This window comes from Bombus vancouverensis, unplaced genomic scaffold (genome assembly GCF_051014615.1).
Source record: "Bombus vancouverensis nearcticus unplaced genomic scaffold, iyBomVanc1_principal scaffold0025, whole genome shotgun sequence".
NCBI classification, from domain to species: domain Eukaryota; kingdom Metazoa; phylum Arthropoda; class Insecta; order Hymenoptera; family Apidae; genus Bombus; species Bombus vancouverensis.
The window spans coordinates 1004531-1018493 of record NW_027468916.1 but is presented as its reverse complement, the minus strand read 5'-3'; the positions used below and the strand labels follow the sequence as shown (position 1 = coordinate 1018493).

At 37.7% G+C, this 13963-nt stretch overlaps 1 protein-coding gene across 1 annotated transcript in view; it reads left to right on the top strand.

The window, feature by feature from the left end:
* Nucleotides 1–4109: 4109 nt before the first annotated feature.
* Nucleotides 4110–13963, top strand: part of LOC143304175 (uncharacterized) — a 112086-nt gene continuing 102232 nt past the window's right edge. The window contains exons 1-2 of the mRNA XM_076626544.1: nucleotides 4110–4153; nucleotides 4229–4317. Of these exons, the coding sequence (XP_076482659.1) occupies nucleotides 4131–4153; nucleotides 4229–4317 (112 nt within the window). The 5' untranslated portion in view covers nucleotides 4110–4130. The remainder of the gene's footprint in view (nucleotides 4154–4228; nucleotides 4318–13963) is intronic.

Here is a 13963-nt window from a genome sequence, read left to right as displayed (position 1 = left end):
TTATTATTTTTTTTTATACTGATTGGATTTATTAGTTGCCCTCGCCTTGTTAATCCTTCCTTTAGTTTCGTAGCGCCGTGTGTTCGTTTGTGCATTCAAATCTTTATTCGCGCGTTTTGCATGGGATAGTTTTCTTGTTCTCGTTACGGCGCGTGCGGAGCGCGGGACGTGACACCCCCGCCCTTGGAGTTCAAATTTCCAAAGGGAATTTGACTGATGGTGTCTCTGAGTTCGCTCAAGGCGGATGTAGATGGCGTTGGTTGTTGAGTGACTACCGGTGTTATCGATATCCCTTGAGGTTGTGCTGTTTGATCATCGATATTTCGTTTTCTTTTGAGGTATAGTAGCAGGTGGGTAACTGAGCCGCATATTGCTCCTAATAGGGCGATTCCACATCCCTAAGTTTCACGTAACTGGTATCCATGTATGGCTATATCTATTATCGTCTTGATTAGTTTAAATATTACAAGTATTCCAAATATTGCTGCACTGACGGTTCCAAATTCCATGAAACCAATCCATAAGCTTGATATGGTATTTTTTGCTATTGTCGTTAATGTGTTTTCGTCCATCATTCCCAGAATGTTTACTGTTCCAGGGACGATTGTTTTTCCTGTTGCTCCTCTGGCCAATGTGTTCAAAACTGCAGATTTTTCTGCCGGGAACATGACGTGGTCCCGAAGTGCATCAAGGTCCTTTTGGGTGTATATTCCGCTCGTGGCCAACGACGATGGTGCTGAATATTGCCACGTTTGACGTACATCCGGGCGGAATTCCTGTGGTGCAATTGTTTCCATGGGTTTTGGTACGAATTTGTGCCAGAGTCCGTCGATATTGTATAGTGTAGGTAATACCGCGCTACATTCTCTGTGGTTTCCGTGTTGCGTTAGAATGTGTGTTTTTGGCGTTAAAAATGCGGTGCGATTCCCTTGCCAAACGGGTAGCTCCGAGTAACATTCTGTTGTATGTCGTACCTTTACTTGTACCGGAATGCATTTGACTATGTGGACTGCTTCTCCTGCGATCAGGGCCATGTGTCCTGGGGTTTTGGTTATGGTATATGCAAATTCATCGGGCAGTAAGATTGCTAAGCTTAAAGCATTCTCTATTAGTTTCTTCTGCGTGGTACATCTTTGTGTCAATATATCATGGTACAATGTTGTCATTTGTCGTTTAATATGTTTCTCTACGTAAATGAATTTTGAGTTGACGTATGCGAATATGTCCAAGTTTTCGACTGCTGTCTTTCTTTTGGAGATGAACGTATTTCCTCTTGTTGTTTCTAACAGGAACAATTTGGGATGTTCGGTGGATAGTAGGGTATATCCACACAGTGGCTGTTCTCCGGTTTTAGTCAGTGCAAATGTTACTTCCTGCGTTGTTAGTGCGTAAACTGGTTGTGCTGATTCTCTGTTGGTTTTTATTTCTTGGATCTTTGTAGCAATTCCTTCATATAGCACATCGTACTGATCAAATTTGCATGGTGAGGGTGGTTGTGGTTGCCAATAAGTGTATCCGTCTTCAGCGTCTAGACAGTTTCCTTCGCTAAAGGTACATACCGTTCCTGATTTCAGTAGAATTTTGTTCTCCTCGATCCGTACTGGCACGACTGCTGATTTTAAACTTATCCTCACTGTTGCTTGTACGACGACCTTTTCCCAGCTCCCGTATGGCTCTACATACTGTGTTCCCTGGCAGCTGCCGTCGTCTGTTAGCTTGCCGGCTAGGACAAGCGACCTTGTTTCTGTTGCATTATCCTTTAGGCCAACTATAAGGTTTTGTGGTCCGAGTGAAAACGTGCCGTCTTGGTGCATCCTTGCGCATTGTTGGGCGGTTGTTTCATGGAGGTATTCGGCGAATCCGTTATGCACTGCCGACGTGTGAGAGTGCATGCCACAGTAATATACAATTCGAGTTATTTGCACCTTGCATTGCCTTACATTGGTAAATTCAAATTCTGAGAGTTGAAGTAATTGTATATAAATATCTTGGGTTTCAGTCAATGTAGGCTGTATGCTGCAGTCCCCGATGGAGTTTAGAGAGATAGTGGTAACATTGAGGTGGTTGCCATTGCAGTCATATCCTACCAGGCCGTGTGTTATTTTGATGAGGGTGAGTACGATGACTAGGCAGTTCATCTTCCTATCAACAATTTATTAAATCGTTTCTTACTCTCGGGTTTATTAGAAATAAGAATAACCTTTTATTATTATTATTAATATATAAAAAAAAAGTTTATATGTTTTTTTTGTGTGTTGTTTTTTTTTTATTATTTTTTTTTTTATTACAATTATAGCTTGTCTTTGAATATATATATATATATATATATATATTCAATATAATTATATATATATATATATATATATATATGTGCGTGCAATGGTAAATATGACGACTTATTTTACGAGTCACTTAGATTATCAATAGATATTGCCTACTTTACAACATGCGTGTATGTATATATTGTTAAACATTAGGTGAAAGTTATATGCACAGTTATAAATGTCATTTGTTTACAGGTGGATAGCGAAAGTATTTGATTTCGTGAGTGGCGTACAGGTGCTTTACAGTTCTACGGTACGGATTGCTATTCCTTGGACTAAAAAAAAATTCTTTCGATGTCTGTCAGATTTTTGTAAACGAACATGCATGGAAGGATTTTCTGCAGAGATTCAAAATGCTCTCTGGATTCCTCGTGAAACGTCTGGACAACATCTACATGTTCTTTCATCCGTCGTTCAGAGAATGGTTGATGAATTCGCCATCAGTTCTATACACACATACAAAAATAGTTAATATATATATTATATATTTTTTTTTCTTTTTTTTTTTTTATATATATATGTTTCATTCGGACCTGTTCCTTGTATGATTACTGTATCTCTGTATATAATATAATATATATAATATGTTATGATTATGTTAGTTGTTATTTATTATATGTATTTTCCTTAACTCTCTCCCCTTTTTTTTGTTGTTGTTTTTTTTTTTTTTTTATTAGTACCTAACATAACTATTACGATGCTGTATTACATTCTATTGGCTATTATTTGGATGTGAGCGCGACGAATTTTTCAACATGGCCGCTCGCGTGTATCTTTGGTATGGCGTTGGTTTAATGTCAACAGTAGCGTGTCGTTGAAATAGTTAATTAATTGTTAATCACTATAATTTTACTTAGTAATGTTTTTGTAATATTGTTTTGTGTTTCATGATATTGTGTGTGTCAATACCGTGTGCTACCTTAATGTGATAGCATGGATTGTATTGTTATCGAATTTCGATAGTCATTGTTTTGATTATACGTGACTTGCATTTATATAAGTCTTGTTTAATTTAGTTAATGTTTTTTGTGTATTGTGTTACCAGATATTTTGTGTAGCGTAACTTTATTCTTTTGCACCGAGTTCAGTCATGTTGTTAATATTTAGTTAGTCTATCTTGATTAATTTCTAACCTACTTCTGTGTTTATTGACCTTTCTCATTCTTTTCTATTAATTTATTATTCCTTGTACTTGCTATTTGCTATTATTTTGTGTATGATATGAATTAGTTTCTTTATTAGTGATTAAAATCTATTTGTTAGATTAACATTGTCTGTAATTCTTCAGATTCTACTCTTTCGATGCTGCATCACTTACCTAGATCATTCCCACAACATCATCCGATTCTTCGATAAGCCTTGGATACTTACTACGGTTGTCTTCAATCGTCTTATATCTGTGGCTATAAAGGTACTGTTTAATTCATTTAATTTAATATGTGTATAATGCATTGTGTGTGCGACCGCTATTGTGCATTACAAAATCCACTTCTACATGTTAGATATAATAATATAACAATGCTACATAGATTAATACATAATAAAATATCCTTTTACTTTCAATTAATCTATCTTAATTATTTTCTAACCACTTTCTATATTTATCAGCTATTTTATTTCTTCTTGTTAATCTGCGAAATCCATGCATGTACACTTCCTTGTATGGTGATTGATTGTTCACGAGGTAAGTTGCACTTTCACTGTTTTCGTTATTCGTTGAACTAGCTCGTTTCCCATTCAAACAGTAATTGGAGCACTTGTAATAAGCTTCTTTTCTTTTGAGGTTTCCGCCATCTGTGTTGTTCGATGAACAGTGCAATGCTTCCACAGTATTGTTATAACATTTAGTACTGTTGTATTTTGCATTAAGGCAATTGAAGTTAATTAGTTCATTTATTTTTCAGCTGGCTGTTGTACATGGTGTTTCGCAAACAGAGATCCATAACCTATTTTGCACGTAAACCTTCTCGTATGATGATTACTTGTTCACAAGGTAACTTTCACTTTCACTCTTTTAATTTTATTGAATCAACACGTTGTATATTCAAACAATAATTGGAGTACACATGATAATTTTCCTTTTTTTTTTCTTTTTTAGGTTTTCGCTATCTGTATTATTCCACGAACAGTGTCACACTTCCTTTTGATTTATCCACAATATAGTTATAACACTTAGTAACCTCGTATTTTGCACTGAGACAATTGAGACTAATTTATTCATTTATTTTAGGTAGCTGTCATACATTATGTTCCACGAACAACGATCCATAACCTATACTTGCACGTACACTTTCTTGTATGTTGATCACTTGTTCACAAGGTAACTTTCACTTTCACTAGTTAATTGTTCATTGAGTTAACACGTTTTATATTTAAGCAATAATTGAAACACATATAATAATTTTCCCTTTTTCCTTTTAGGTGTTCGATATCTGTATTATTCGACAAACAGCACTACAACATACACTACTGCACTACGTTGCCCACTGAAATCACTTTATTCATTGTTTATTTCGATTATGCGCTAGTTTTAGCTTGTTTAAGTGCACTGTTCGCGGAATCCCTTTTACTTCAATCTTGACGTTTTGGTTCTGCAGGATTTCTAGCACTTTATATGGTCCAGTATATTGATCGGAGAATTTTCCTTTACTGGGTTCTTTTAGTAAATATATCGAATCTCCTACTTTAAAATCCTGGGGGTTGATTCGTCGGTCGTAATATTCTTTTGATCTTAGTTTGGATTTTATTAAATTTTCTCTTGCCATTCGTTGTACGGTGTTAATTTTATCGAACAGGTCTTCGAGATATTCTGCGTATGTTGGTTCCATGTTCTCTTCGATTATTACTTCACCAGTAGGTTCTCTGGCTAAATGTCCAAAAACTAATTCGTGCGGGGAGAATTTCGTTCCTTCGTGTACAGAGGTATTATAAGAAAACATAGCTAATTCTACCCATTCGTCCCAATTTCTGGAATTTTCAATGTATAATTTGAGATATTCAATCAGTACGTGGTGAGATCTTTCGATTGAACCGTTACTTTGTGGATGATATGCCGTCGTGGTGTATTGTTTGATGCGGAATCTCTTTGCTACTTTCTTCATTAGTGAGGATGTAAAGTTCGTTCCTTGATCAGTGAGAATAGCTCTCGGTGATCCGAAACGACAAATAAATCGCTTTACAAAAGCGTCCGCTATCTCGGCTGAACAGATTCCTCCTAGTGGAATCCCAATTGAGTATTTTGTTAATAAATCTTGGATGGTTAATATATATTCATTTCCCTTTTGAGTTTTTGGTAATGGTCCTACAATATCCATACTAATTTTATCGAATGCTTTACCCGGTGTGTCTGTAAGTACCATTGGTTGTTTTGCTTTTATTCTTGTGAGTTTCTTTAATTGACATTCCTTACATGTTCTTACGTAATCTTGAATTTCCTTTTTCATATTTTCCCAATAGTAGTGTTGTCGTATTCTTTGATAAGTTTTGGTAATTCCTTTGTGTCCTGCTACGCTTGATTCATGTTTTTCTCGTATTATGTTGTTCCGCGCTTCCACAGGTGGAGTAATTACTTCTCCAGTGCAAATGGTGATGGATAAGGTTTTTTCCATAAATATTCCCTTTAATTTTCTGATTGTATATCGCCAGGGTATTTCCTCCAAGTTTCCTTTGCTAATGCTAAACGAAGTTAACTGTTTTTCATTTACTACGTCTAATAGAGATCTTAGCGAGTTTAATAAATTGTCTGGTGTTATTGGAATATTTCTATTTTCCTTTATCGGTAGGGATACAATGTATTTTCCGGAATCGTAATTCAATCTTGCTTTTTCTAACATTAAATCTTCATAACGAGGCAATTTTCCCGTTTCCTTCATTTCTAAGGCTCCTTTATCTATCGGTTTGCCGTGTATATCTATAAATACTACTTTATGGTCACTTACTCTTGCAATTGAGTCTCGGGTTTCCGAAATTTTTAGTTCCGCAATTATCGTAGGTCTCGTGTCCTTTTCTTGTTGTTGAATTAGTTCTGGAACTACAGTGGAGGTTTCTTTTTCGCTTGTCGTGTCCGTGTCTTCCTTTTCTCGATTGGTTATTTCTCTGTCTGTACTTACATTGATTTCTGTTAGTGCTTGGTCTAAATATTTTATGGGGGTTTCTTCTATTGTAAAATGTTTTCGGGTAAAACCCTTTCCTTGGTTTTTGGAATCACTGGGTTGAGGCAAGACGCGTGGTTTGGCTTCGAATACGGGAGAGTCTTCCGTTGACGTGTCTATTTCGAATCTTTTTGGGACAGGATAGCGAATCGGTGAGACTTCCTCTCTCTTTCTGATTGGTAAACATACTTCTGGAAGGTTCCTGCGTCTGCGTTTACGTTCGCTCTGCCTTCTTTGTATACAATATCAAATTCAAAGTCCGATAATTTTAATTTCCATTTCCAAATTCTGGAAGTAGGATCTTTGATAGAATGCATCCACACTAAAGGTTTATGATCGGTTACGATAGTAAACTTTCTTCCGTAAAGATACGGTCGGAAGTGCATTGCGCTGTAAACAATTGCCAGCCACTCCTTTTCTATGGTAGTGTCACGTCGATTCGGGGTAATTTCACGTTCCGCACGCAAGGTGAGAAATTCGTACTTAAATTTTGATTGTTATTAGAAAATTTATTGAACACTGACACAGTAACAATACAGAATGGTCAAACAGCACAGAAAAGAATGTTCTTACAACGACTCGAGAGGTACTTTTTTATATCAAGGACCCGGCTCCTGTGGAGGGGCTATCGCTGGATGCCGGTCACATAGGGTTTCTATTACTGCTTAGCCATCATTTTGCTGACCAAGGTATGTGAGGCATAACCATCCTTTCGTTGCGTTCTCACGACCACCGTGACATTCCCCCCTCCTTAGCTTCGCTTTGCTCCGCTAAAGCGTAAGGCTCTGGTGGGGCTTCTAAGTTGAATGATCCCCTCATCTTCGTCTTCGGTGATATTTTGGAAGGTGACCGTCCTTGGTACTGTTGATGTTTGATCGATCCTGTTTACGCGAGCGGTAGGGCAGAGTATTTTGATACGTACATTTTTAGGAAATGATCGGCGTAGACATTCGAAAAGTTTACATTTGTACATTACATATATTGTTCCTAGTCCTAGGGCTATGATTCCTAATATTTGTAGTGTGGATATGCCATATTTCTTCAATGAATTTATGCGTCGCTCAAATTGCAGGGTACTGATTTGTGTTTGTAATGTGTCGAGGTTGGCTTTATATTGGTTAAAATTGTGAGTTACTTTTGGAGCTGTTTCTAATATTTTCTCTAATATTGGAACATCTGTTTCTTCGAAGCTGTATATGCTATTCTTAAATTTGGTTTCGTAAGAGATATTTTTATGTGATCATCCTATTTTCATAATATTATGATCGTATGTGATTATGCACCCGGTTTTACTGCTAATTAAGCTTGGTTGTCTAATTTCTAGGATTTTATGTGTCTTACATAACACGTCGATTTGTACATTTTTCGCAGGAATAATAATATAATGGTTTTCCGTCTGCAAAGGTACGAACGTCAATTCTTCCAGCTTGAAGACAGCAGTCGGGCAAGTTTTGACCGTCTGTCGATTAGTAATTAATTCTGATCTGCATTCAGGTGAATTGATTCTATTGTGACTCGGTTGAGTTCTTTTACAAATGTGGATGATTGCCGTTCGTTTACAATATTTGTTTAAGTAGTGACTATCGACAAAGGTGTATTGTTCTGAGTCGGTTAGTATCAAATCAGTTTCTATTACAGGCGCAATGAATACAGAGTTTTGTTTGGAAGGTATCGGGTAAATTTTAGTTATTTTCCATTCATTGTTTTCCAAAAGCGGCACAGTTATTGTATATATAAGTTTGTTATCTCTTATCCATACCTTTAGTTTGCTTAGATCTAGAATTAGTTGAAAGTTTTGAACTGAAGGTTCGATATGGTTAGTCATAAAGTTTTGTCTCGTTATTTGGTCAAGTGTTTTTAAGAATTGTTGTGGGTTTATGATTCCTTGTTTCCCTAACATAACAGTGTTAAAAATTTCGTCGATGTTTATATGGAGTTCTGATATGGTAGATTCGGTTTGAATTAATAGGGAGACTAATATTTCGTTTTTTTCATTGTGGTTTTCAATCTTGTGTATATCGTTGGCTAAGTTTTCAAGTTGATTTGTTTTGGTATTGTCTAGCACGCGTTTGATGAGTGCTGTTTGGTTACTAAGAATTGTTTTTATTTTATTGTTGGAATCAAATAATGTATCGATGTTCTTGTTAATGAGTTCTAAATCGTTTTCGTCGAGAGTTCCGAATAAAGTTTTGGATACTGAGCCTATGACATTGAGCAATCCGCGTTTGCTTTTATAACGCAATAATAATTTGAGTTGCCGAGTCAGGTTTTGAAGATTTCTGTACTTAAATTTTAGGCTGCTTATTTCTGGTATGTAAGCGCAAGGTGGTTTACATTGACGGTCTATTAAATCTATTACGCGTTGTAATCTATTAACTTGGTCAATTGGATCGTTAAGGCCTACTATAAGGGTGATATCTATTTGTTCGTTGTACAGATAGCAATTGTCAATGTGTTCCAGGAATATGTTGGCGTAATTCAATGGTTTTACTTCTAGATCGCTTCTAATGTACTCGAGTGTTATGATGATCCATATTATGGTCTTCTTCCTGAAAGGTAGGGTTTTAGCCTGTTACCGTGGATTCTTTGCGTGTGACCGTTGGAATATTCGATAAGATAGGTGGGTGGATTGGATGAGAGGATTTCTGCAGGTCCTAGCCATTCGTGGTCTAGCTTGTTAGTTTTGTGATCGTTATGTACCCATACTTTATCTTTTACTCGGAATATCGTCTGTGTTTTAATAATTTTTCGCATTTGATCCCTCTGGTATCGCTTTTTGTTAGATTCGGTAACTCGTCTTGCTTTAGCTATATAGGCGTTGTGTCGATTTTTCCAGAGGTTAAACAATTGTTCTCTGGTTAGGCTAGGAGTGGTTGATATTGAGGATGGCATGTTAGCTTGTCGTCCAAATGTTAGTTCGAATGGGGTATGTCCGGTCGTCTCATGTACTGAAGTATTATATCCCATGCATATTAATTTTAAGTTTTCATCCCAGTCGTTCTGTCGGTCGGTCGTACAAGTTCGAATAAGGTCCTTTACTACGGCATGCGTTCGTTCAAGGGATCCGTTAGATTGTGGATGGAAAGAAGTGGTTTTTATGTGTCGGATTTTGAAAGCCCTTTCAAATGTGTCCATCAATTTACATACGAAATTTCGTCCCATGTCCGTCAGAATACTTTTTGGTGCGGAAAATATGTACACATAGTGATCCAAAAGTTCGTTAATGATTGAGTTGGCTGTTTGGTCTTTTAAGGGTATGAGGATGAGATATTTGGTTAATTGATCTTGGATAGACAGGATAAACTGATTGCCCCGTTTGGTTTTGGTGAGAGGTCCGAATATGTCCATTGCGATTTTGTCATTAGGATTAAGGGGTGTGTCAGTTATCATAGGTTGTTCCTTGGCCCTGATACGATTTAGCTTTTCTCGTTGGCAGGTTTCGCAGTTTTGTATGAATTCTGTAACGTCTTGTTCTAGGTTTGTCCAGTGATGGTGCTCTTGTATTCGTTTCACGGTGCGGTGTATACCTAAGTGTCCTACTAATTCGTTATGATTTTCGCGTAGTATCGTTTGTTTTTGTTCGTTATCGTAGTCTACTGGCGGATCTTGTCCAAATATTAATTTAATTTGAGGGAATCTAGTTGTTAGAAACGTTAGCATGAGTTGAATATTTACCTTTTCTAACGTGCTGAAGCTATTGTCGTTTATTCCTATTTGTAAGCGTCCGGTTCGGTGTTTAATAAAGTGTTTGGTTAATTGACGCAACCAATGCTGTTCGTTAAAGTCTCCCAGTTCGGTCTTTGTAATTTGTTTAAAGTGTGGTCTGTTAGGTTTTTGGGTTATCGGAGCTGGGGTGATATTGATTTTCCAGTCTATATACTCGTCATAATAGTCCGGGTTTTCTACATTGGGTTGGATTTCTTCATTAGTGATAGGATACAATCGGGATAGAGCATCTGCAGCTGTATTTTCTTTTCCTTTTTTGTATTCGATTTCATAATCGTACTCCTCGAGTCTCAAACGCCATCGCATGAGTCTCGATGAGGGGTCTTTAACATTCTTTAACCATTTCAAGGCTTGATGATCGCTTTGAATTTTAAATTTTCTACCAAGTAGGTATTGTCTTAGTCTTTTGATTGACCATACTATTGCTAATAACTCTTTCTCGGTTGTGGAACAATTCTTTTCAGGAGGGTTCAAAGTTCGGGATATATAACAGCATGGATGTCCGTCTTGGGAGAGTATTGCTCCTAACCCTTCGTTACTTGCGTCTGTTGTTAATGTGAATGTTTTGTCAAAGTCTGGATATTGTAGTACAGGGGCTTCGCAGAGTTTTTGTTTTAGTGTGTCAAATGCAAGTTGTTGTCTATCGGTCCAGTAGAATGGAGTGTCCTTTTTTGTGAGATCTGTCAATGGTTTTGCGATTTTAGAAAAATTACGTATAAATTTTCTATAGTATCCAACGAGTCCTAAGAATGACTTTATGTGGGTCGCGGTCTTTGGTGTTTTAAAGTCTTTCACGGCTTGAATCTTTTTGGGATTAGGTTTTACTCCTTCCTTTGTTACTACGTGTCCTAAGTATTCTAATTCCGGTTTCAAAAATTCGCATTTGTCCGGTTGTATTTTTAATCCTAAATTTTGTAGTCTGTCTAGTATAATGGCTAGATTTCGGTTATGTTCTTGGATGGTGCTCCCGAATATTATAATGTCATCCAGGTATACGAAACAGTTATTTCCTATTAACCCCCGTAGCGCGGTATCCATCATACGTTGAAACGTCGCCGGTGCGTTTTTAAGGCCGAAGGGCATGCGATTATAGTGGAAGTGACCTTGTGGGGTTGAGAATGCAGTATATTTTTTGGAATTTTGCTCCATAGGTATCTGGTGAAATCCTGACGAGAGGTCTAGGGCCGAGAAAAATTTAGCTTTGCCTAAGTGCTCGAGTATTTCGTCCGAATTTGGTAAAGGATACGCGTCTTGGTCTGTTTGCTCGTTTAATTTTCTAAAATCTATAACGATTCTCCATTTTTGTTTGCCTGATGCATCTAATTTTTTTGGAACTACCCAAATTGGTGCGTTATATGGACTGTCCGATGGTTCTATGATTTGTTTGTCTAACATGTCGTTGATTTGAGTCTCGATTTCCTTTTTATGACATTCGGGCGGTCTATAAGATTTGATGTTTATAGGTTTGTCTGTCTTGAGTGTGATTGTATGTTCTGTCAAGTTGGTACATGGTAATGAGTCTGTTTCCATATTAAAAACGTCTAAGTAATTGATGAGGATTTTCTCAAGGGGTTCTCGAAGTTCTGGATCAATATGTTTGGTACGTATTATTTGTGCGAATTTATTAATTTGGCTTAGTTTATCGGGTTTCTCTATTTCGTTTGTAATGTGACAGATTTGCTTACCAGTGTCGATGAAACATACTGTTGTGGGCTTTCCTTCGATGTATTGGGCTGAGATTAGAGTTTCGCCTGGTCTTATCTTGCTATCGGTTTCCTGGAATGGTAATATAATTTCGTCTAAGGTTAGTTTATTGTTAGTGACGCTGTATTGATACTTTGTAAGGAATGGGAGTCCGATTATTCCATCTTCGATTAGGGGAAAGTTGTTAGGGACTACGTAGAATTGATGATTTTTCTTGAGCATGGTTAAATTGCAAATTTTGTTAGTGGTATGTTTGTCACTTCCCATTAGGAAGGTTTTTGGGTTAGAAGTTTGGACGTTTAGTGAGGCTTTTTCTTTTATAAGGTTGATTCCTGCTCCGGTATCGATGAGGAATCTGGCTCTTCCTCCGTCTCTTCGTTGCAGTACGATTGATAGTAATCTTCCGGTGGTGGTGCAGTTAACTCGAGGTAAGCTTCCTCTGGGTTCTCCGTTGTTTGGTTTACTCGAGGTGGAATCTTTCCTTGGCTGGCGAATGGAAAATTTCGAGAGTAGCATTTTTCGGCTGTGTGTCCAATTCGTAAACACTTTGGACACTTCGGTTTCATGCGGTTGTCTAATGGTCGGCTAGGTAGCTGAGCAAAAGTTTGTGGCTGTGAATCGGTAGTAGTTCGCTTGGATACTAATGTAATGTTGTGAGATTGATTCTTTGGGCGGTTGGCAACACGATTTGCATCTCGTAACCATTGTTCTCTATCAGCTGCTAGTTGTTGGGCAAGGTTCAGGTTCTTTGGATCGCTAGATACCACCATCTGTCCTATCTCGTATCGTAAGTTGAGCAAATATGTTTTAAGTGCTTCGCGTTCTTCAATATCTATAGCTACGCGTCGTTCTGTTGGTGTGCGGTTTTCGTTTTGGACTGCATAATTTAATTCGTTTAGCTGTTGTCGGAATCTGGAGTTAAAAGATTGTACACTTTCTGTTGCCCCTTGTTTTAAATTCTTTAATTTGTCCCTACAGTTGCTAATAGTTGTTGGTGTTAATACGTGTTGTCTTAAGCATGAATATAAGTCTTCGAACGAGTTGATTTTTAGATATCGTATGTTTCGTTTCGCGTTGTCGGTAATCTTTTCGATCAGTATGAGATCTAATAATAGCTCTCTGTCACTTGCCTTGCACCTAGCTCTTGCTTTGCGGACCGATAAGATGAAATCTTCAACGCCTACGTCATCTTGACCACGTAGTGTCTCGACAGTTCGTATGGCCTTATCTGCCTCGAGCCCTCGATCTTCGTTGTAGTTGTTTATTGGTTTAATCGCGGCGCGGCTAGATGCGGCTCGTGGTCTTTGTGACGTGTTCGGTCCGTCAGTTTCGTCATCCGTTACGTTATCAGCAGCGGTTTCTAAATGGGCGTTTATTTGCGACTGGTCAGTCTCGGTGTCGTATTTTATTTCCATGGTTTTTGCAAGATCGCGTATTTCTTTAGAGCGATTTCTATCGCTAGTTTCCGCAAATTCTTTTATGTTTTTAATGTTTTGATCGGTGCTGTTTCTAAAGCTTCTAAACTCGTGAGTTAGGCTTTCAAATTGTTCAATCAGGGTAGCGATTAGTTCGTTTTGTTTAGCGGTACTCTTGTCAGTTTCTATTACTGCTTAGCCATCATTTTGCTGACCAAGGTATGTGAGGCATAACCATCCTTTCGTTGCGTTCTCACGACCACCGTGACAGTAGAGTAGTTTTGTTCGGCGGAATTTAATAGTCTTGAGGCATACGCAATCGGCAAATCCTTTCCGATTGGCCCTTGACTCAGTACACCGCTTATTGCATATCCTGATGCGTCTGTGGTAAGGTTAAAAGGTTTAGAAAAGTCTGGATATTGTAGAATGGGTTTCGTCATTAACGCTGTTTTTAAATTATTGAATGCATCTTCTTGATTTTCCGTCCATTTGAAGGGAGTATCTTTCTTTAATAGTTGTGTCAATGGTTTCGCGACCTTGGAGAAATCGGGTATAAATCTTCTGTAATATCCTGCTAGTCCCAGAAATTGTTTGATATTTTTCGCCTTCTTTGGTCGTGGAAATTTTGATACGGCTTCGACCT